At 38.4% G+C, this 25,265-nt stretch overlaps 2 protein-coding genes across 5 annotated transcripts; both read left to right on the forward strand.

Annotated features, from left to right (window-relative positions):
- The first annotated feature begins 1,185 nt into the window (after positions 1-1,185).
- Positions 1,186-8,004, forward strand: LOC124399609. The gene is made up of 6 exons (XM_046870655.1): positions 1,186-4,968; positions 5,317-5,439; positions 5,506-5,658; positions 5,825-5,930; positions 6,762-6,943; positions 7,622-8,004. The coding sequence occupies exons 1-3, from the start codon at positions 1,195-1,197 to the stop codon at positions 5,650-5,652; spliced, it is 4,044 nt and encodes a 1,347-aa protein (XP_046726611.1). The 5' UTR covers positions 1,186-1,194; the 3' UTR covers positions 5,653-5,658; positions 5,825-5,930; positions 6,762-6,943; positions 7,622-8,004.
- A 3,331-nt stretch (positions 8,005-11,335) lies between these two features.
- plekha2 (pleckstrin homology domain containing A2) lies at positions 11,336-24,500 on the forward strand. Of its 4 annotated transcripts, none has more exons than XM_046871478.1 (12): positions 11,336-11,869; positions 16,555-16,704; positions 16,814-16,870; positions 18,189-18,237; positions 18,314-18,411; positions 19,574-19,708; positions 19,807-19,923; positions 20,020-20,088; positions 20,239-20,309; positions 21,645-21,708; positions 22,150-22,227; positions 23,703-24,500. In XM_046871478.1, the coding sequence occupies exons 2-12, from the start codon at positions 16,564-16,566 to the stop codon at positions 23,985-23,987; spliced, it is 1,164 nt and encodes a 387-aa protein (XP_046727434.1). In that variant the 5' UTR covers positions 11,336-11,869; positions 16,555-16,563; the 3' UTR covers positions 23,988-24,500. The 4 variants fall into 4 exon arrangements, with proteins under 4 accessions (XP_046727434.1, XP_046727433.1, XP_046727435.1 ...); XM_046871477.1 differs by having other exon boundaries at positions 11,339-11,865; XM_046871479.1 differs by lacking the exon at positions 11,336-11,869 and adding an exon at positions 12,326-12,559.
- The last annotated feature ends 765 nt before the right edge of the window (positions 24,501-25,265 follow it).

Genomic DNA, 25,265 nt, shown 5'->3' on the forward strand with positions numbered 1-25,265 from the left:
ACCTACTTCCTTAGATCCTGTATTAGATGCTCTTGACCTTTCAGTGAAAGCATTTGGGGCCGAGGATCACTGCACTGGTGAAGAACATCCTCAGCCTATTTCTGGTATACAATCAAGACCAGAACACATGAAAGAAAAGGAAATAACCTGTATTAGACCCGATGTAGACTATTCTTCCACTGTTATTGCAGGAGGATCGCTCATGGTAAGCATTCCTAGGGTGACACAAATTGTGCCTAATATTGAATTTATTAATTTATTTTAAATTTTTTTCCTTCTCTAGAAAAATAGCAATTATGCTCAATGTAGTTCTGTTTGTACAATTGATAAGGGTTTTAATCATCCACTTTCTGGACATAGGCGTGGAAAATTGAGAAAAGTCCAAGCAAAAATGTTATAGCAGTTAAAAAACATAAACACTGATTTATTTATGTTTTGTACATGGGCCATAGTCAGTGTTGGATGAAACAGTATTAAGCCACTTAATTCCAATTAAGGGAAATAGTGATTTTACAGACTACAAGACATCTACAACACAACAGAATGATGTGCTTCCAATGTTGTGACAAAAGTTTGGGGGAAGTTTGGGGCCATAACGTGTGTTAAATTATAGCTGGTACGACTGTCATAGGCTGCCGTTAGGAAATGATTGAAAACATTCAGATTAATCAACTGGTCATGTTTGGGGAATTCATTAATTCATTGTTAATAAGTATAACTGTTAAGTGATAAATGGCTGAGAATGTGAAAACCTTCATGGATAGTCTTAGACACATTTCTAGAAGTCTCCAGAAAAAAAACTAGACTTTGTGCAACTGTACTGTTGTGGCCTTTTGTTCTTAAGTAGAGGAAATACACAGCTGCACAAAACTTGATTTTTTCTTTTTTTTCTTTTTATTTTACTTTTGCAGGATTACAGGTCCAATGTGGAGACCTCAGAGGAAATTTCCACCCCTGATCATAAAGACTGCAGTGACCTGGAAGAAGATACGACCGATGTCACCGAAAGCCTTTGCACAAAACCCTTGGAGGGCAACAGTGGATACAGTCAGTTGTGCGATCACGCAGCAAGCATGAGAATAGAGGAGCAAAAATCAGCGAATGTTCAGAAAAGCGAGCCTGCTAGCGGAAGGGTTTACATCGATGCCCACGAGTGTAAAAATTGCCGGGATGGCGAGCACTACGAGGAAAAATATGGGTATATTTCACCAGATCATTGGGCATGTCAGGCCTGTGATCATTTCAAAAGTGCATGAGTCGTTATCTGGAAGAAAGATTATACTAAAGTCGTTGAGTTTTAAGGAAAAGTACAAAGATGGAGCATGTGTGTCTGTACACAGCGAGAGTGTATTCAATGATGAGCTGCGTGTTGCGGCAGCTAACGAGGGGAAACGCGAACGTGCGTCGGCGCGTGACGATTCTGCACCGAAAGCCAAGACAGGAACCTGTCCTGCTGTGCCTGTTGCTGTGAGTGATGGAAATGACTCAAGAATTGAAGTGAAATCTTTGCTTCTTACCAGAGATGAAACACAGAAGGTCATTCGTGATGGCAGTAGTAGTACAATAGAGAAATCCGTGTCTGGTGAGAAAAATAATAAAGCAGCGTTTAAAGATATAGGAAACACACCAGTGGATGGGCTTGATGTAAGCGATCAATGTGTGATAGATGACTCACAGAGCGACATCGGAAATGATAAGGTGCATGTGGAGACGTCCGTTAACAATGAAGCAACGATAAAGGTTGGACCTGTACCTGATTTCCGGGATGAAATGTGTACAGAAATACCTGACAGGAGTCATAAAACAAAGGAGTCAGTTAAACCTGTAACTGAACCTGAGGAAGTGCTCATTAATGGTGAGACAAAGGCCACAGTAGCACCTGTGCATGTTGGAGACGATGCAGCTTTGAACGTACCTGATACAGTCAAGTCAAACGAGACCGTTGAACCTGTGAGAGACACCACGGGTTCACAAAGCGATACACGTTTGAGGGAACATGCTAACGACGAGACAAGCAAGGTTCCAGTGGAGTCTGATATGTCCGTAAACGATGGAGAAAATACTTGTGACGTATGTAAGGACGATGAAGCATTGAAGTCTGTGGTGAGCATCAGAGATCCATCTGTAGATGTATTGGATGAACCCAGAGATAAGCTTGGTATCATAGATGACATTATAGCTGTACGGGACGTGAATAACACCAACATGGAAGCTGAATCTGAGCTCGATGTCAGAGCCGATGTGTCTGCAGATGAACAGGATGTAAAGAACACAAACAAACCTGGGCTTGATGTCAAAAATGAAACACCTGCAAATTTACAGGATGTGAACGTTAGCACAAAAGATGAAACCCAATGTCAGCTGGATGTCAGAGACTGCAGCTCTGTGGATAGGCAGCATGATAGTGATACTACAGAAGATATGGCAATCCACGAAGAAATGTATGCAATGGAGGAGTGTGTGTCTGAGAACGATGAGAGCAATACCAACGAAAGTGGTAGAAAAACCACAGCCGAGATCAATCGTGATGCTGACATTAAATCATGCTCTGAGGAGCAGAACACTATCGAAGAGTCTCAAGATTGGACAGATTGTATAGATATGGATATCAGCGACGATGATTCAGAACATGAAAACCAAGAGCAGGTGCATGAAATGACTGTCTCTGGTGGTGAAATCCTTCCTAACATGCTTAAAGAAGATTCTGTAAAGCTGCAAGAGGGTGAAATAAAAGCCGAGGCACACGTGGCAGGCGGTTATAAAGAGCCAGAGATATCTGATTATTCATTTGCAGGTTATGCGAGCGCAACATCCGATCAGTTAATTACGTTGCAGGAAGGCAATAGCTCATCTGCTGTTAGTGACCTTTGCATCCCGAAACAGAATGAGAGTGAAAGAACTATCATGGTTAAACATGAAACCACTGAGGTCAATCAGTACCAACCCAGAAAAGTGTGCGATGATGTCCTCTCTGTAGCCGAAGTTGCTGAACCATGTGAAATAACAGACTGTAGCATCCAGGGCACAGCCAAAGAAGCTGAAGATTTAGCAATTTTAAATAAAAATGTTGGGTCATGCAAAGAATCCAAAATGCTAAAAAACAGCACCGACCAGAAACCTAATGTCCCTACAATTTGTGAAAAGTCTGCTGCTAAAAGGCTTGAGATACAGCACAATTTTGATGCATCTCCATCAGCTCTGCAAATAGATACTGAGATTGAGGTAAACAGCAGATGCGGTACCCCAACTCTGGATGAACGAACATACAGTTCTGGGACTGATGCAGGTTCGGGCAATCAGGAAGTGAACGTAGAGGACACTTCTGAAAGAGAGGACTATGGTTTACAGAAGATCCCCACTAGTTCATGGCTAGCACTCGATAGTTCTGACAATTCCCAGTCTGGATTAGAGAAGTCTCCAGCTCACAGAGAAGAACGCTTCACTGAAGATCCCATTTGGCCACGTGATACGTCTGCAGCCACAGTTAAAGAGACCAGTGAAAGCAAACCATTTACAACCGATGACCGTTTGCCAGAGGGGAACTTGGTTGATTATGACTTTGATGCGATTCCCACATCTAGAAATTTTAAAGAAGTTGAGCTTCAACAAGATCAGTTTGACCACTTTTCTGGGCCGTATGAAGACAACGCCTACGAAGAGCTCCCGTCACCATGGACAAGCAGTTCTAGCTTTAAAACAAAGGAACAAACTGATTTTAGTGAATGGTACGCACCCGATGAGGATAGACGTTACACGAACAGCATTTCCGTCCGTAGAGAAGTTGCGTACAGGCCGAGAGCGATTACAGAGAGTAACTCAGACTTCCCCGGTTGGGTACAAAGAACTCATTATTCCCAATCCACTCCCAAAACGGAAAAGTCAGATGAAAGAGCTTATTCTTTCAGACGTCGAGCAGGTTTATACGAATCGAACGACGAGTCCGAGAGTCACGGAACAGAGTCAAAGCGCTGCAGTAAAAAGAAGCGCAAGAGAAAGTCCTGTCAAAATGACTGGGATGAAGAAGACTTTAATACAACCGTAGACTACAGCTTACAAAAAACCTTTTCGTGCAGTTCAGATCAAACAAGCGTATCAAGGACACAAACATCGAGCCCGAAGCAGCACAAAGGGGAAAGCAAGCAGTCTTTCGACTGGCGCAGGTATTTCAGAAGAGAGGGAATATTCGATTCGAACGAAGCGGACAGTGGACCTTTTCATGATGCGCCTTCTTCTATCGTTACTATGCTCGACAAGAAAGGTAATAGGGTGATATTTGAAAGTCCTTCCACTCAAAGGAGATCATCAGGCACACATAGTACGAATCAGAGTGTGAAAGAACAGCAATCAAATTCGAACACCCAGTCTTTAATGGAGCACGAGTTACTTATCTTTTCAGAGAAGATGACTCATTTGCTCAAAAACTCCAAGAGCACCTCCAGAGCCAATAAAGACAGACGCAGAGCTACTATCAGCCCCAGTGAAAACCCAATGACCATTCAATTCTCAAGACTCGATGAGCAGAACAGTTTTTCCTCCCACAATCATATCTGGCCAACTCTTTCAACGTTTAAGATAAACGTGGACATGTCCGAAAGGACGGCTGCGAAGAAACCTGCAAATTACAGCAAGCCCTTGCATCTCCAAAGCCTTTTCTGCGAAAGAGGCACTCAAGCAACTTGCTCCAAGTTATCCGACATATCCAAAGAATGTTCAAAGTCCTACCACACCATGATGAACGACGTCTGTGTCGGCAAGACTGTTCCCCATCAGAACGACGAGTTGAAAAGGAAATGGGATGCCGAGCGCGCGGCGACCCACAAACAGTCCGGATTCTGCGGTCGCATCAAAAAAGACATGTTCAACCACCTGCATGACAATTTGAACTCGGTTGTGAGGCAGGCGTGCAAAACCAAGTACAAGTTCTACATCTTGGTTACATCAGCGGACCCGTTTTTTGAGGAAACCAAGGTAGGAAAGTATTGAAGTTGAATTTAAGGGTAAAAAAACAGCTTGCTTGTTCATCTTTATAATTAAAATGAATTGAAGTTAAAAACTCGATAACAGGCCACGTTTTTGCCATAACTTGTCGTATGGCTGCATTGCTTTGGAACGTTGACACTTATACAATAAATTTTGCATAATATTACACAGTGGAAAGAAATGGTGAGGTAAAGAAGCTAAGAAATCAGCTAATTAACCTCAGAATCAAAATTTCAGTATAAACTCATAGTGCTTCAGGGCAGTACTTTAATTTACGGATGAAATAAACGACAGTCTGGCTGTAGAAAAGAATGTTCTGATTTTTCTGATCTTCAGGATCTGTTGGAAGCTGAGGGCCACACTGCAGTTGAATCGTATCAGTTTGACTTTGATGGCAACGGGCAAACTCCTCTACTTATTATCCTGAGAAACGAAGATATTGCAGAACACATATTTGAGGTAAGTCTTGTGGAGTTTGAGAAAAGCGATCTACTGCAGACAGGAACTCATGTCATGTCTTCACAGGTCCCACATTTGCTTGAGTTAAAGAAGTCATCCAGAGTTCTGTTTGCGGGCATCGATCAGCCCGACGATGTTGTAAACCTTACACACCAAGAGCTTTTGCTAAAGGAGGATTCGTTGTTTTTGATGAAACCGCGCTGGACACACTGAATCTGGGTAGTGTATTTTTTATATACGGAATATTACCATTAAGAAAAGAACCAGATTTGTTTTTTAAATAATAATTTTGTTGTAAAAATCACTTATGACTTTGTGTTCTTTTTTTTTTTTTTTTTTTTTTTTTTTTTTTTTTTTTTTTTATTTTAACGAAATGTATTAAAAGAAAACATGAAAAAGGTCGTGGGCATTATGGAAGAACTAGATAAAAAAGGGAAGTGGAAATGGTTTCTGCACTACAGAGACAGCCGCAAGCTTCGGGAAAATGCAAGGTGAGAACACAGTTTCTGTTCCAAGACAAATAAGGTTTTGTACATAAAACACACCGCTAAATAGGCCAGAAAGAAAATAGTAACTTAAGTAACAACTCTTTACAACAGTGGTGAGCAGAAAAGCATCTGAGAGTGTACAATACATTAAACTTATACGTTAGCTAAGCAAAAGACCAGTTTGGATTCCATTCCTACCAGCCAAGAACAGAAATTTTTCTTTTCAGTGCTTATGGTAGCTTTAGATTCTTCAGATTGTTCTCGGTTGACCAAAGTGGAACCTGCATTTGAATTATATAATAAATGTGTGCTACTGCCTCATGATTGATTGGATAAATGTGTAAATATTTAGGTGCACAGGTTATGTTTGCTCCTTGTATATACAATTTATAGAAGGGGGCTGCTATTAAGATGTATTTATAATTTCTATATCGTATCAATGGCAAATGAAATGTAATGCTAAATAATATATATAAATATTATATTGGCAGACGCCCTTATCCAGAGCGACTTACATTTATCTCGTTCATACAACTGAGCAGCTATGGAGTTAATGGCCTTGCTCAGGGGCCCAAGAGTGACCAATTGGCATGACTGGGATTTAATCCTTTGACCTTCAGATCCAAAGTCCAATGCCTCAACCGCTAAGCTACCCCATGTGAACCAAACAAGCATGCGATTGAAGTACACGTGAAAAGAAAAAGAAGAGAAGTTCCATTTCCAACACAAAAATATATTTGCGGAGCATGAGGACGAAGTACAACATGTGCTGGTATGAGCATGCAAGTCTCAATTCTGCATCTGCATCAGTTAACCAGCGCTGTGGCATTTTAGGTGCAGACCTGAAGCCCAAAGGAGGAAACAGTTCATCGACTGCTGCCAGGAAGCAGGGATAGTGGAGGTCTTGCCTTATCATGAATGCGACATCATTTCAAGGGACAGACCAGACTACCTTCGCTGTCTAGTCCGTCTCCAGATCCAAAACGTCTCTGCCCGGTTCCCTGTTTTCATTACAGGTGAGGTTTTCGTTCTTGTTTTTGTTCATGCAGATGTTCAAAGGTTAGCGACGGTGAACTTCACTGACTATTCCAAACTTGTTTAAAAGTTTTGGATTAGTATTTTAATGGAAAAAAATGCTCAAATAGGAAGATAGTGTTTTAATGAGAATGCACTGTTCAGTATTAGTCCACTAATTGATCTGACAGTTTATGATTGTTGCTTAAAAAGAAAAAACTGTCATATTTATATATAAAAAAAAAAGACAGTAGTTTCATTTTGAATTTAAACTTCAAATAAGCATGATGTTTGTCTGAAACCTATTTTTCCGAAAGGAATATTACACAATATGGGAAAAAGCTAGTCTTGGAAAATAATTACGGACATGGCATGACTGGTTACATTTATCTTATTTATGCACCTGAGCAGCTATGGGGTTAAGGGCCTTGCTCAGGGGCCCAGGAATGGCAGCTTTGTGTGGCTAACTCACTAATCTGAAATCATGACTACCTGATCCAATGCCTAAACCACTAAACTATCACCATGCACACTATGTGGACAGGATTCATCATGAGCTCGGTTAAATTGGTTATAATAGCTAGAGTAACGTACCAGGGTTTGCTTTTTGGGTTTTTTTTAGATAGGATTTAAGATTATACACGTCAATTTAATCTATTCGTTTCTGTCTTCCTGTTTAGACACACCGGATGACACTTTTGAGAAGAACGGGATTTTAACAATGAACATATACACGTTCTCACGGATTATTTCAAACGATACATGTTCTGTTTCATAAACTACACCCTTTCTTTTTGTACAAATGGATTTCTGTTTAGTTTAGTGCTCTTTTGTTTCATAAATATAAATTATTTGTCAATGTACATGTTCTGCTAAATGCCTGTTACTATTTATACTGTAGACCAAATTAAAGCTTTCAAATGGGAGGCTTTATGTACAAAGTTTGATATGTATTAATTTTAAATACTGTAAAAAAAAAAATTCTTTGATATTTTAGTGTATCTCAGTTTTTCATATGGTTTTATAAATCATATTGACCAATTTTAATAAATCGGTTGATTTACCTGTGGTGATGGTTTTTATTTTCTATGTGAAAATGCCAGCGCAGCACATCAAGGATTGCACAAGGATGGCGGTGGTGGTGCAATCCGGGAGTGTTACTGCCTCGCAGCTTCAGAGTTTCAAGCCTGAGCTCAGGTTACTGTCTGTGTGGAATTTCCTCTGAGTTCTCTGGTTTATTCCAACCACAAAAACCAGTAGGTATAATAGACTTACATACCATCCTGGGTGTTCGCTTGCCAAGTACCAAACTCAGCATAACTCTGACACTTTATACAAAGCTCATCTGACACTTTAAGGAATGGTGTTCCATTTACTGCTACAGATATAAACATTGCTGCTACATAACCAAATAGTTTTTCGCCCATGTTCTCTGTATTTATTGTCCTGCATGCACCATATACTGTTGTATTTTTGCAGTTTATGTAATCTTGTGTACTGTTATACACTTAATACACAAAAGAATTGGGACACCTGACCTTTCCTGCAACATGTGGTTCTTCTTCAAACTGTTAGCACAAAGCAGGAGGCACTCAATTGTACACGGTTATAAATCTTGCATTCGCTTGAGCCTGTTCCGTGTCCCTGTGCACTGAGCGAGCTCCATGAAGATATGTTTTACATGGTTTGGAGTGGAAGATCTTGAGTGGCCTGCAACAGAGATCTGATCTCGACCCTACTGAACACCTTTGCGATGAATTGGAACACGGACTGCACCCCCAGGTTTCCTCATATTACCTCATCTACATCAGTGCAGGACTTTACTAATACCCTTGTGGCTGGTGAACACAAATGTCCACAATCACACTCTAAAGTCTAGTGGAACAACATCTCAGAAGAGTGGAGGGAAATATAATGGATTTAAATTGGGACCAATGTGGAACGCAATGTTCAAAAAAACACATACCATATTTATAAGCAGGTGTCTGCGAACTTTTGGCAATGTAGTGTATGTTGTGCCATGGTTTTTAAAATTAATTTTTCCTATTGTCTCATTCCTTATACACTTGACTTCGTAAAGTGAAGCAGATTCTCCATAATACCCTTCATATATACAGCTAAGAGGCAAATGCTGCTTTTTTAATCACTCTGGAGATGTAATGATATGAACATAGTGTAATTCACTCACTGAGACACATCGTTCCAATACATAACTATATTAATCATTGACATTCTTACATTTTGTAAATGTTTGCAAATTGCTGCTGTGAAAGAACAATAAAACACATCAGCACAGGAGAGCTGCATTAAAGGTACAATATGACTGCACCATGTCATTTGTTATTGATTCTTTTCCTATAACAGTATGTCCTGTCGTGTTTTACTGCTTATGTTTATAACATGTTAACTTGGGAACCTGAAATTTAGCAGGTGACCTCCTGCCAATACAAAATGGTATTGGTGATGTTCCCTAAAGATACAATATATAGACAAATGTTTGTGGGCATCTGACCATAAGACTGGTATGTGTTTTTGAGCATTCCATTCCACTTTTAGTCCTCATTTGCTGTTACCTCCACTCTTCTGGGAAGATGTTCCACTAGATGTTGGCGTGTGCTTGTAGATATTTGTGCTTATTCATATTCAAGGGCGTTAGTAAAGCTAGGTACTGATGTAGGTGAGGTGAGGAGGCCTGGGGTGCAGTAGGATTGAGATCAGAGCTCTATAGCAGGTCATAAAAGATTTTCCAGTACAAACCATACCTTCATGGAGCTGGCTTGGTGCACATGCTGGAAACAGACATCCTATACAATTGTGTGGTAACTGTTTGGGGATGAACTACATATAGCTGCAGAAGTCAGGTGTCCAAATACTTTTGTTTATATAGTGTACATTGTGTCCTGTTCATGTACATTGTCTCAGTGATTATAAATACCTCAGTGTCCACCTCAACAAAAGACTAGTTTGGAAAACCAACAGCAACAGAGTCGGTTCATTTGGCTCAGCTCACTCGTCAAAGTCGACTCTTCCGGCTCCTACACATCATCTTTTTTTTTTCTTTTTTTTGAAAACCAGACAAATTTTGCGATTTTATCATAGATTTTAACTAAATCGTTTTAAGAAGAGGTATAATATAATTAACAAAATGACATTATTGCAATAGCATTGTTTAAAAAAATTACACGTATGCACTTCCTCGGCACAATACGAGTCCCTATTCGACTCACCTAACCCACGTGACCAGTAAAGCGGCTCCCCATATATATATATATCAACGTCCATTTAAGAGTCGGTTCAAAAAAGTGTCGATTTCTCAACGTGCACCTAAGAATCGGTTCAAAGTGTCGACTCGCTCAACACATGACTAGTGAGGAAGCGGATTATTTCGTCATGGAGACTTTCTGACGTGATGTTTTTTTTATCTAGCTTCTGCTGCGGTACTTTTATATGGAAAATGGCGAACTTGTGGTTTGTTAGATGTTATAGATTGCATGCAAAAGTTTAAGTTTAAGTAAAATTATCTTAATACCTCTATTCAATTCAATCACTGTGATATAAAGACTTGAAAAGAGATCATATATACAGTTTTTTTCACACACATATGCACAACTGTTAAAAGAGGCAAGACGAGAAACGATAAGATAAAGATCTAGATCTGCACGCATCAACAAAATGACAGAGAAAGCCCATATCCATTAATTCATCTTAATTCTATAAATGTTGCATGATGAGTGCGAGTGTGTTTCCATGTGAAGTTGCATTGTGTTTGCACTCTGTTCCTCTGCTTGTGTTGACCAGGTTATACACTATATTGCCAAAGGTTTGCAGACAACTGGTCATAAATATGGTATGTGCTTTTTAGGCATTGCATTCCACATTTAGTCCCAATGTGCTCATATAAATCCCTCCACTGCTCTGGTCAGATGCTCTACTGGATTTTTGAGTGTGTTTGTGGAGATTTCTGCTCATTCAGACACGAGGTTGTTAGTAAACTGATGTAGGTGAGGTGAGGAGGCCTGTGGGTGCAGTCAGCCTTCAATTCATCCCAAAGGTGTTTAATAGGGTTGAGGTCAGAGCTCTAGAGCAGGAGCTCTTCCACTCCAACGCATGCATGTTCATGGAGTTTGCTTTATGCACAGGGACATTGTCATGCTGGAACAGGTTTGGGTCTCCTAGTTCAAGTGAAGGGAAAATGTCATGCTACTGCATCCAAAGACCTCCTGTACAATTGTGGAAACCTTTTGGGAAAGACCCACATATGGCTGGGAATGTCAGGTGTCCCAATTTCTTTGTCCATATAGTGTTTATACAAACTATATCTAAATGTGCACAAGTGTTAAAAGAGAAAAACAATACAACATAGATCATGCATGCATCTCCAAAATGACAGAACGCCCATGTCCAGCAATTCATCTTTATTCCACGGTGTGGAATACGGAAAGAAAACGAGAAGATAACGTTTTTCTGAAGGAGACAACGCCATCTCTAGATCTAGATCTGCATGCATCTACAAGATGACCGATAAAAACCCATGCACGTTCACTCAGCCATCTCTTCAATCATCATTCCATAGTCTGTGGTTCAAGTCGCCATAAAAGTTGCACGGTGCGCGAGCGTGTTCCCATGCGGCGTCGCGTTGTGTGTTTGCACGCTGTGCCACTGCGCGTGTTCCTCTTTCTGTGCACAAACGGAGTGCACACACAACCGGATGCGCGGTTTTGGTTTTAACTCAACGGCAAAGTCAACCCGGAAAAAGGGCCATGTCACTGCTATCATGTGCTAACGCTAACTCTCGGGCTCGCGCATCCAAATCCGCGTTGAATCTGCACGACCATGCTGTTCCGCCGCGCTCGCGACTTATAACACTGTAGCACGAGGATCCAGGACTGGGTGGGGGGAATTAAAGACCTCCTGGGGACGATCAGTAAGTCAGTGTCTCTTTTTGAGTCTCTCTCTATGTGTGTGTGTGTGTGTGATGGTGTTATTAAGGTGTGGCAGCTTGACTTGTTGAGGTTCAGGAAGAACTTCAGTCCTGCTCCCAATCCTGCCAAATGACGTCATCCTTCCACCTCCTCTTTGATCTCAGGACTTCTTGCAGACACATGGCTTCGGGACCAGATGCTGAACTTAAACCTAAACTTAATCCCCACCCCAAAAAAAGGACAAAAGCTAACCCTGAATGCCATGAGATACTCATAAGTATCTACTCCTAGGCAGTATGGTAGTATCTAACCTAAAAACAGTGCATGGGATTGGATAGAGATGAATCATAAATATTTATTCTGTAAGCAGACTTTGCGAATGGACAACACTTCCTTGTTTCCAACAATATAATCTCTACTTGTTTACTGTTTGGGATGTGCCATTTTGGATGTGGCCCCTGTCAACTGTTGGTCTTTTCAATGTCAAACAGCTTCCAGGCAGTATTTTAGCTTTTTGTTTTGTTTTTGAAAGAAAAAAGACAAGCATTCATAAAAAAATCCAGGTCAGGTTGTTTTGCATGCCGTGTGAGAAGATAAGGATGTGTCTCGGTTGAAGGTATTCAGTCTTCGAGCTCACTACTGAGTACCTGCTCTTTAAGATCTTGCAATCCTTGGAACCGGGTTGGAGCACTCAGGGTATATCATTTGTTGATTTTATTTATATATATATATATATATATATATATATATATATATATATATATATATATATATATATATATAAAATTTAAGATCTGTGAATAGACCGTGATTCATTTCCAGAGTTTCCATTTGCAATGCGTTTCTAGTTAAACGATACCTACTCGGTGTAGGAAAGGTGTACACTTGAAGGTACCAGGACAATGACAAGGAAAGGTCGGTTATTTCTTTAGAGAATACAACTACATCAGGTAGTTTTGTCTGGTTTCTACAACAGATGGTTTTTGACTCAGGGAGTTTTGCATAGATTATAAGTCGATATGGAAATATCAGGAGGGTTCCTGGTCGACGTGCAGAAAAGACTTCACCACTTGCCCACTTCTACGGGCTGGATGCCAAACTGCACACTACCTGCACTAACTATGGCAGTCTTTGCTTGTGTGCTATTTTTAACAGCCTACTGTTTGGGAGTACAGCACAGGAGATAAAGCGTGACACGAAACAAACTTGTATGGCCGAGACGCAACATGAACTATAAGTGGTCGTAAGTGTTCGATGTCGTTCCTTAATAGATTCGATGTTGTAATTGTTGGATTAGTGTGCGGTAAAGAATGAGAAGCGGTTCATAATGGGCAGGTTTTGAGAAGTAAGGACTTAAAAGTGTACACACAAACAATGTTTTTTGATAACCCCATCACTTGTAGTGTTGTTTTCCTGAAGTATTTACCGCAGACGCTCGGTAAGTTAAATTTAAACTTTATTATACACCTAGTGGCCACTTTAGTAGTTACACCTTTCTTGGGTGCAAGTTATTGCACAACCTCTCAGGTGTTATAGTGATGTGGTTTTAAGGTGTGTTTCATCAGTCAGAAACACAGCAAGAAATGTTTCCCTGGATCAGAGGAAATCCAGTACATCAGTCCAGCAATGGCTTGAATATGCCTACATGCAAAAATATAATGCATACATTGTGTGGATTTAAAGACAGCATTTTTGTAACCATGTTATTATATAAACCATCTGAATTTTTTTTGTGTGTGTGGTAGGGTATTATGCTGTGCATTTGTACGAGTTTGACGAATGTATTTCTTCTCATTTCGAACAGAATATTTTGCATATGTGCAAATCGTGCTGTAAAGCCATTTGGGCCAGGGTGCAGTGAGACAGCGTTTCCTTCAACTTTCACTTTTTTTTTCCATTTATGTGAGTAGCATTCGATACTGCGCATGGCTACGATGAATTGGTGATAACTTGATTTCTAAAACGACTATCATTTTGAAACGATTTTTCAATTAAGCGTTGGCTTGTTAAAATAATGTTCTTTAAATCAGTCGATCTTTAGTTTAAAGACTTTACTGTATTGTGAACATATACCAATTTTTAATACTATTTTAATCCCCATACTAACAAATTTCCAAAAACCGACTACCTAATACAAGCCCATACACCTTAAATACTCAAGTTAGCCTGTCTGCCTCCAACAAGGCACCGAGCTCACATTTTCTATCTTTTTTCTATTGCATTGACTTGCTACCACATGATTGGCTGTTTAAATATTTGCATAAATGCATAAAGATACACTGTGATAAGTACTCTATATTATTGCCACAATTTTGAATCAAATGTTCATGTTTCCTAAAATGTGTTATGATTTAATAGCCAGACGAGTAGCAAAGGCTGGTATGTGGACACCCGACCTTCACAGCCATATATGGGTCCTTTCAAAAACTATGGCTTCAATGTAGAGTTGGTCCTTACTTTTTTTTTGCTGTTAAACTCTCCTTTATTCTTTTGGGAAGGTCTTATAGAAATTTAAGGAGTGTGGCTGTGGGGATTTGTTCTCATTAAGCTAAGAGTATTACTGATATCTGGGAGTGGTAGCTCAGTGGTTAAGGGTTGAAGCTGCCACTCTTGGGCCCTTGAGCTAGGCCCTTAACCCTCTGTGCTCCGGGCCAACCCTGACACTAGCTTCTAAACAACCTGGGATATGCTAAGAACAAATTTCACTGTGCTGTAATGTATGTGACAAAAAAAGGCTATTCTAATCTATTGACAACTGCCTCTCAGAAGTGTTTGCTGAGGTTGAGGTTGAGGTTGAGGTCCAGGAACTTTGGAACCCATGCCATTAACGATCTCGCTTTGTGCACTGGTACATGGTCAGGGAACAGGCCTCTTTGTTCCAGTGAAGGATAAAACTTTACCGATACAACAAAGACATTTTGTTCAATTGTTTTCTTACATGCTTGTGGCAACAGTTTAGGGAAATAAAGATGTGATGGCGAGGTTTCATAAAGAAAACGTATAATTATTAATATGGTTGGAAATGTAGTCTCTGGTGTCAGGCGCAGTCTTGCGAATGTTTGTGCTGTTCAACAATAAATTGTTAAAACAACCATTATTAACAAAACTAAGAACTAGAATCTTTGTGATAAAAGTCGCATCACCTGGTCGATTATTTTCCTAGAACATCTCTCCTTGCCATGTTTTATGCCTTACTTATAAACAATAGTGGATGGATGAAGTACACAATTTTTGAAGTTGAATACAAAGTGCAAATCCCCTGCTTAAACATTACTCCAGTCAAAGTCCTCCTTAGCCATTTCTACTCGCTTTTAAATATACATATGCATCAAAAGTGGAAGTCCTGATATTAAAGAGCTATATATTAATAATTGATTCAGTTTAACGTTGTGCATCGTAACTTTTTACGAGTTTAGTTTTCTATTGTTACCGGCACAGAATTAGAGAACCCTGAAATGAACCGTGGTGTTGTTATAGGTTTTACTAATTCATTTCAAAATAACAAGAAACAGCATGTTTTTCTAAAATGGAAGATATTTTGCATTCAAATGTTGTGAAGTCAAAGTTTCTTACAATGAACATAGTACATAAAGTACAGATACATGAACAAAGTACTCAAGTGCATTACATTTACATTTGCGGCATTTAGCAGACGCCCTTGTCCAAAGCGACGTACAAACGTGCTTTGAGTCTCTAGCAAAGAATAAATCTATACTGGTACGCCAGATTACAAACTTAATATAAATATAGCTCTTGAATTCTACAAAGCAAACTTGGAAAGTGCTAATTTAAGTGTTTTAGGAAGAGGTAGGTCTTCAACCATCGATGAAGATCTAGGGGAAGTTCATTCCACCACCTCGGGGCCAGAACAGAGAAGAGCCTTGAAGTACATTATCCAATACTGTTTATAAAAGCCATGCACAATATGTATAGAAGATTTTCGACAGATTCATATGTGCTTTAAGTACATTCCATTTCACATTCAGCCTCCACTATTCTGGGAAGATGTTTTTGGAGTGTGCTAATGGAGATTTGTGCTCATTCATCCACAAGGGTGTTTCCCAAAGGGGTTTAATTGTGTTGAGGCCACTCAGGATCTAAGCTCCAAAGCCATTGCATCATGTTAGAACAGGGTTTGCGTCTCCTTGTACAAGTAAAGGGAAAATTAACCGCATCTGTGGTTACTTTAAGGAAGAACTTCACAAGGTTGGAAAAGTCAGGGGGTCCCAATACTTTAGATTATAGAGTATGCTGTGAAATCAATGTGGCTGAACCGTATTCGAAGCTGATATTAAACACTATATTCTGCCTGCATATCTGTGACCACATAATAATAATAATAATTCTGTATTAATGCTCTTGGCATAAAATATTATGTCACACTGCTAGTTACAGTTTTACCTGTTGTTTACCTGTATTACAGCATCATTAATAATATATAATTAATATATTATAAACTAGGGTTCGGCATTGCAGGGTGATATTGTTATTGAAATGATCTTACATTTATTATTTTGAACACTTTTATTTTTTTATATTTAATAATATATTGTTTGGCGCCATGTAAAAAAAAAAAAATTCAAGTGGGGATTTCAGGCACTGGTCACATGTAAAGTGTTGAAGTGTTGAAGTACACGTGCGTACCCGCATACGCAGGCTTTAACAGGTCGCTTCTGTGTCTTTTCCACTAGATCTGGGACATGCCTTACCTGGACAGAAACAATCGTATTTGTGGATTTTTGGACATAGAGGAGAATGAGAACAGCGGCAAGTTTTACCGGCGTTACTTCATCCTGGACTCGCCGCACAACTCTCTCCTCTGGTTCATGGACAATCCACAGGTAACTGAAAGCATGCTCATTACCCATCCACAGACCATGAGGTTTCTGTGGTTTTCAGTGTGTGCACTTCATTGCTCCTAAACAATTTTCCATGTCTCCTTGGGAGCAGAATTTGCCGGAGGGAGCAGAATCTGTTGGAAATATGAAGCTGAGTTACATTTCGAAGGTAATCTCATTGTTATTAGTAGCAACAGTAGTATTTTACAGAGGTGGGAAGAAATTAATTACAAGTACTTAAGTAGATTTTTCTGGTATCAATACTTTCACTACTTTTTCACTATTCACTATTTAACTTTTTACTTTCACTCATAACAATCTTACACAAATATCACTTTCTACTTCTGACATTTTCAAACCAGACTTGTTTTGTTTGAATCTTTTTCGGAGACATTTTTTTGTCTTATCGTTTTGCTTCACTGTTTTTAGCCCATCAACCTATTTCTTGTCATTGCGGGGCTTTTTCAATCTAACACTAGTGTATCATTTCCTGGCTATCACACACGTGATGCAAACATGACTGAAAACAGAGACATTCCTGATCACGTGATCATCATCATCTTTTCTCTGCTTGTGTTCTATATGGTGGATGTTCAGCCTGAATACATTCATTAAATAACAACATTTTAAATTATTTTGTATTAATATTATATGGGGTCCAGTTAACAGTGTGACACTAAAACAGGAAGTAGTAATGGCTACTTTTTACTTAAGTACATGTCCGAGCCCAAACTTCTTTACTTCAACTTGAGTGAAAAAGTGTAGTGAGAACTTCATCTTTTGAAACACGAGTATCTGCACTTTTACTTGAGTGAAGGATGTGTGTTCTTTTGCCATCTCTTGTATTTTATATGTGCAGTATAAAAAGAATGCATAGCAATAATTTTGCTGGTTTTCAGTATTGCACAGCTGCCAAACAAGCAACCAAAAAACTATAGGTCCATTTATGTATTGAACAAATATGTTTGTTTGTTGCTTGGACTTTCTAAAGTTTGGTCCATGCTACATTTTACTAAATAAAAAATGAATGAAAATGAACGTTACAAGTGTTTAAAGATTTTTTTTATAATATGGGACATTAATTTTGTTCCAAAGGGACAATCAGAAAGTAGCTTAATTCATTTGACTGTTTTCAGCAGTCCATTATGAGGAAATTATTAATTATAACTACTGCCTACTATTGAAAGATATAAATATACAACACAGAGCTTCTCATGAAGCCTTTGGCTTGATGTGACTTATTGTGTTCAAATTGTGATTCAGAAACCAAAAAAATCGTGTCATCTACTGAAAGAATGATCATATAAATATAAAAAATGTTTTTACACATGGTGCTGGCAAATGTGCTTGTATTTAATATACACTGTTTTGCAGCCGTGCATTTCTTTTTTTCCTTTCTTTCTTTTTTCTTTCTTCTTTTCTTCATGAATTTATTTATTTATTTATTTATTTGTTTCATTTCTTCTTAACTCCTAAACTGTTTAAAGGTCAGTGAGGTGTCAGCTAAACAGAAGCCCAAGACAGAGTTCTGCTTTGGTGAGTGCCAGTTTTAGTGGTTTCTCCATTTCTCGAAGTCATTTAACATGAATAACACTCTTGCTTTTAAACGCAGTGATAAACGCTTTGTCTCGACGGTACTTCCTGCAAGCCAACGATGCCGTGGACTTGAAGGAGTGGGTCATTGCGCTGAATAAGGCCACTAAAATTACAGTAAGACAAGCATGCATGTGAAAATTTGCTTTTTCTTTTGAAACGCGTGAGTTGTTGGTGGTACAGCTCCTGCAATAACACACAATCAGATGAGGATCAGAGCACAGAGAATCGATCTGTGTATATACACTGATCAAGCATATGACATCATAATATTATGACTGGTGAAATGAGTTACACTGATTATTTCTTCATCATGGCACCTGTTAGTGGGTGGATATATTTATTAGGCAGCAAGTAAACATTTAGTCTTCAAAGTTGACGTGTTGGAAGCAGGAAAAATGGGTGAGCGTAAGGATTTGAGTTTGACGAGAGCCAAATTGTGACGTCTAGACGACTGGGTCGGAGCATCTCCAAAACTGCAGCTCTTATGATATGTTACTGGTCTGCAGTGGTCAGTATCTATCAAAAGTGGTCCAAGGAAGGAACAGTGGTGAACCGGCGACAGGGTCGTGGGCGGCTGAAGCTCATTGATGCACGTGGGAACGAAGATCTAACAAATGAGCTTCTGTAGCTTAAAGTGCTGAAGAAGTTGATGCTGTTAATGCATCAACTTCAAGGCTCTTCTCTGTTCTGGCACCGAGGTGGTGGAATGAACTTCCCCTAGATGTCCGTACAGCAGAGGTCCTGATTATCTTCAAGCGACGACTGAAGACCTACCTCTTGCTTAAATACCTAAATTAGCACTTTTCAAGTTTGTAGAATTCTAGTTATATTTATATTAAGTTTGTAATCTTGCGTACCAGTGTAGATTTATCCATTACTAGAGATTTAAAGCACTTTTGTACGTCGCTCTGGATAAGGGCGTCTGCTAAATGCCGCAAATGTAAATGTAAATGTAATGCTCAGAGCAGGATTATATATATAAACAACAACAGTGAATCAGTGTGTGAGGGCTTCACATTAGGAAGTAAACTGATTTGAATTTGGTTTCCTAGCATTAGGGGATGTTTGTGTGTGTGTGTGTGTGCTGTTCCTCTTTTGTCTTTACCACAGTGCTCCTGTTTTCACCCTACTGGATTTGGAGAATCTTTAAATATACTCTGTTTGCGGATCCTCTTTCTAATTCCTGGGTTACCCATGCAAAATTGATTTGCACATATTTTTATAACAGATGCGTTTTTGTTTTTAAAAAAATCTGCATTTTCTGATCCATGTTCAGGTTCCTAAAAACCCAACACCGATTACTCAGAGCACAGACAGTGTCCCTGTGCCGAGCCAGACTCAGCCAGCAACGCCTCAGGCCTACAAAGCAGAGATTGTAGGAGGCGTGGTGGTCCACACACCGGTCCAGCAGGTTCTTAATTGCTTTTTTCTCAATTCACAAGATTTATTTATTAGTAGGTGATGGTGCAAGAAAAAAAAATTCAAAACCTTTGTTCTATTTATTTCTAGAACGACTCGGACGATGTGTTCAGTAATGAAGTGACTCCACATGTGACTCTGAGAAGATGCCAGAGTTTACGGCCAAACGTTGTGAGAACAGGCTACTGCGTCAAACAAGGCAACGTGGTAATGCCAGACGGGTCATGTGACTTTTGTGGTGCTAATGAAACTGTTTTTTATTGACCCTTTATGCATGTTTTCTCTTTCTTTTGTTTTTTTCAGAGAAAAAGCTGGAAAAGAAGATTTTTCGTTTTAGATGACCAGACTGTGAGTTACTATAAAAATGAAACGGTGAGTGTGTGTTTGAGAGAGAGAGAGAGAGAGAGAGAGAGAGAGAGAGAGAGAGAAAGTAAACTTTTTCCAGCTTTTAAACAACTCACATGGTTTGGTCTGGGAGTAAAATTGATATATTAACCATTAAAACGTCTGGTTCTCTTGTAGGATAAAGAGGCATTACGCAATATTCGGTTGAGGGACATACAGAAGGTTCATGAGTGCCTTGTAAAATCAGGGTAAGTACATAAAATGTTGTAGTATGATATAATTAAGCAAAGCACTCTGGGATGTGCAGTTAAGAAAAATAATTAATGACTGGTGGTCTGGTGCAGCCCCCCTGAGTTTATTAGTTTCCTGCATATACCATGTTGAGAAGTTGACATTTACATAATGTCCTTCATTAAAAAATATAGCTTGTACTTTATCATTCAGACACATGCACGTTCCTTTGGTTTGTATGTAACAAACCAGGTAATTTAATGATATGAGGATGTATTTTGACTAAAAAAATGTATAAATGAACAAATGTTCAACTTAATTTTCATTGTAAAATCATCCCTTAGCACTCAAACAGTTTGTTTCTCCAAACATTCAGCTGAAATACTTTGCTTTTTCTACAACCTACCAAAGATGTTATTCACTAGTTGGGGATTTCTTTCTAACCCTAATGATCCGGTTTATCCCAGAGCAGTTCGATGGGATTTCAGTGTGGTGCCTGAGCAGGCCGTTCCATGTTAGATTACACTCCAGCTGGCTGACATATGCTTCGGGTGAAGTCGGTTCCAATTGGCTGCAGTCCAGATGGAATTGCACTGGTAGCAATATTGTTTCAAGATTCCTTTAACTGGGAATGAATCTCCAATCTTTCAAAACAACCCAAAACCATTACACTGTGAGGCAGTTTGGCAACATCTCCATCTTACATAAGTTCTTCTGCTAAAGCCAAAAATGTTAAATGGACTCATATGTCTATAGAACTTCCATTCACGGTCCAATTCTTGTGTGTTTTTGCCTTTAAACAAAAGAAACTCTTTCAAAAACAATAAAAGGTCCTCAAACCAAAGACCACTCATTTCTTCATTTGTTAAAAAATGTTAGACTTTCTATAACAGTTTATAGACATTAGATTTAATGTTGTGGAGCATGAGACAAGTTAGTTCCAGGTCTCAACCACATTATAGCAGCTATATACAGTTTTCTCACTAACCTTTTTTTTCTTATACGATTATTAAGATGATTGTCATGTCAAGTCCCCTGTCCTGAAAACTGCTGCGTCAAAAATGACTGTAAAAATGCACTGACACTGGAGACTCATTCTATATATAAAAGAGATTAATAAATGGGAAAATGCATACATCTACATTAAAAAGAATTTGGTTCCTGTAAAAACTAGATTTGTTCATGAGAATCATTGAGTTTTATAGGATCAGGATTTAAGATTTGGTATTTATTTGATGGTTTTATTGAGTTTTGTGATAAACCTGAGGTGCTGAGGCTACATTTCTTTACCTTTAATTAATAGAGCACTTTTCTGCAGCTTATTTCATTTTTTCCCCTTGTTTAATTGTCAGGGATCTGCTGTCACGTGACAACCTTTTTGAGATCATTACAAACGCAAGAACCTTCTACATTCAGGTTGGTTGATGGGATTTTTTTACGTTCTTGGTAAAAACGCACGTACGTTTTGCTGTGCACCTGTGCGCATTTTGAATGTTGCTGTTTTTGAATGATGTCCGCCTAAAAGGACGACTGCCCAAGCGTGGTGTAAACAGCTGTTTTTAGACCATCCAATGACTCTGAAGCGTACAATGAGCTGTGAAGCATTCTGTAAGCATGATTAATAAGCTGTAGTAAACAGGTTCAATCTTGCCATATGTCATAGTGTAGATTTATCATTAAAGGAAGTGATGGGTTTCTGCATGATTAGTGATGCATAACGCTAGCTAATCTCTACCACATTTTTATTAATTAAAGTTATATTGTAGGTATTTTAGTGGTTCAGTTTAAATATTGAAGGTTTAAATTCTGGGAGTATTTTATTGTATTGATTTTGGGTTTTTCTGGTTTTTTTAACAGACAGACACACCTGAGGATATGTTTGGCTGGATAAGAGACATTTCCTCAAAAATTCAAGACTTCAGAGGACCAGCAAAGGTAATGTGTACATGTATTTTCATGTAGTCTGAGAATTTAAAAACATAATAAGTAAATAAAAGTTACATTTGGACAGTGGAGTATATCGGATGAATTTTACCCATTTATCTACTCATATCATTACTTTATTCTTTGATCCTTATAATATTACTACTACTACTAATAATAATAATAATTATTATTATTATTATTATTATTATTATTATTATTATTATTATTATATTAATACTACTACTACTACTACTACTAATTATTATTATTATTATTATTATTATTATTATTATTATATTACTACTACTACTAATAATAATAATATTAATTATTATTATTATTATTATTATTATTATTATTATTATATTACTACTACTAATAATAATAATTATAATATAATTACTACTACTAAAAATAATAATAATATACATTTTTTTCATAATAATAATAATAATGTTGCATTGTTGAAGCAAATGTGGAATCTCTTTCACATTATTGTTAATATACACATCATCTTGACAATCAAAACCATTTCTGTGCTTTACCTTTCAATTTTCTTCCTTCTGTTCAGCATCCACTTAATTATTTCCCGACGATTATCATTGTCATTTATTACTCACATTAAATTGTGAACCGTCTTTACAACTAAATTCAATAAAATTGTGTTTACAATTTCCAAAATGCAAAGTGAATGAACAGAAGGAAAATCTATTTCAAATCGATATTCGCTGTGACCACATTTTGGCTTTCAGTTCTTCCTTTTGCCCAATTTTGTACAAGTCAGGGATTTTGCTGATTCAGAGTCAGGTGTATGATTAATCAGTTATATTTATAACATATGTCGGTTGAAACGCAGTCATTAACAGAAACAGCTGTGTAGGAGGCTGCCAAACTGGTAGCTTGTCTATCACAATTTTTTTCCTTCTATTCAGCACCTACTTTATTTTTTTCCTAAAATGCATTTGAGGGCTACTGTGGTAAAAATTCATAAGTTAATAAAATCCCCTTCCTCCAAAATATTAGCGCAAGTATGTGGTAAGGGGAAAAAAACCAAAGGGTGAGACCTCAGCTATCAGTTGCATTTTCTTTTGTAATGCTTCAGCTGTGTGGTTATATATTATGTGTTCTATTTTGGAAACAGTGCGTAAATGCTCATAACCCCTGTGCCAATAGGGTGGGGTTTAATAGCCTGCATAGCATGCGTGAAAGGGAGTTAGCGTTGTGTCATGTAAATATGTGTATGAGGAAAATTATGAATGTGGATTTGTTTCACACAATGGCTCAAGTACACTTTTATTCCCTTCACACATTCAGTGCCTTATAAGAGTAAAAAGAGAGAGAGTTCACACATTATTATCTGCATGTCAGAATCTGTGCATTTCAGAATGATGTAATAATGCCATAAGAACCTGTAATTCTGTAATTTTTCATTTTTGCCTTTTCTTTTTCTTTTTTTTTTTTTTTATAATTTGTCTCTCCAACAGAGTTGCCGTATCGGACCCATGCAGGTGGCGAAACCGCTGCTGATCAAATCCTGCTCCACAGCACAATCTTGGCAGCCATGGACCCCCGTCCCTAAAAAAACGACTCATTCGGCCGATGAAGATTTAAGAGAGAGCGCTTTCTGCTCGCTGCCCTCTCTCTCGGACACACGGGAGACTTCAGAGTCCAGGATACGCCAGAGACATCACTCTCAGCCTCATCAATCAGCCACAGACCCACACTTCACCATTGACCATGACGTGCACATCCGCACCTCCGATGTCTAAATCTGTTTTCTGCTATGGCTGCTCACTAGCACACTTTGCTGTATTACATTATCACTCATCTTTTTGTTTCTTTTCTTTCTTTTTTTTAAAACAAAGGTCTTCAAATTTCCCACAATATACAAAAGCTTTTAGACATAATAAGTGTGACGGAAAGCAGTAAACAAGGTCGAATGGCTTCGAGATTTTCATCAGTGAGACTGTACAGGTGAATAGGTTTTAGGTGCTGAAAAGAGGAGCCGCACACAATTACTTTGTGCAAAAAAAAAAAGAAAAAAAAATTATACGACTAAGTCAGGCTGTATAATCTTTTGTGAATATAGAAAGTTTTACATTTACGAGTAACCACACATTTTGCTCCACAATTTAACATGTAGGGCATAGACTTGAAAGTATTACGGATAATAAAAATTGTCGACAGATTGTTTTTGATTGTGTTGTACCTTTTGATTGTATTTTAGTGTGCATAAGATGCTGCTGCGCTAAAGAATTTCAATAAAGTATCAGTTTTGAGAATCGTTCATGTTTTTTTTTTTTTGATTAAATCTGAATAAATCCCAATTGACTCAATTCAGTTCATCTTCATTTGTATGGCACTTTTAACACTAATTATTATCCCAATGCAACTTTACAGATATAATGAAGTTATGAAGTTGAAATGTAGTTGGTGAAGTTGGAAGTAAGCGCTTATGGTGAATTTTACATTTCTCCTCACACAGTACTGTATATTTAAGTATACAGTAGGTTTACTAGTCGGCGCTATACTTGGTTTTTGTCTTTTGTCTTGTCTTGTGTTGTCTGTCTGCACTCTGTCTGTCTGTACTGTTCTTTTGTTTGCACTGTTTGCACCAGGCTGCACTCGATGCACTTTATGTTGTTTTGTTGTTTAGTGTAGCACCAGGGTTCCGGAGGAACGTTGTTTCGTTTTTACTGTGTACTGTGTACCACTGTGTATAGTAAAAATGACAATAAAAGCCACTTGACTTGAATGTGGCAAGGAAAAAATGATGGTATACCTTAAGTGGAACCGGACTTCCTCATCTGGGTGGCACCAAATGTCCATTATAGTTTCATCATTGTTGCGGTGAATTGTGCAGTAACTTCCTACTGTGGTACACAGGGTGTGAACCAACAGGCATTAATAAAAGGTATAACGGTGTAATGCTTTTATCCGTGCTAATTGTTAAATCTGCACTGTAAAATAAAAGCAGGCAGTTAGCACAGCAGCAGAAAATGGTGCGCTCCTTCGCTGCATTGTTGCCGCAGGAAAAGAATGGGTAA

The sequence above is a fragment of the Silurus meridionalis genome, chromosome 17 (assembly GCF_014805685.1).
Source record: "Silurus meridionalis isolate SWU-2019-XX chromosome 17, ASM1480568v1, whole genome shotgun sequence".
Classification (NCBI taxonomy): Eukaryota; Metazoa; Chordata; class Actinopteri; order Siluriformes; family Siluridae; genus Silurus; species Silurus meridionalis.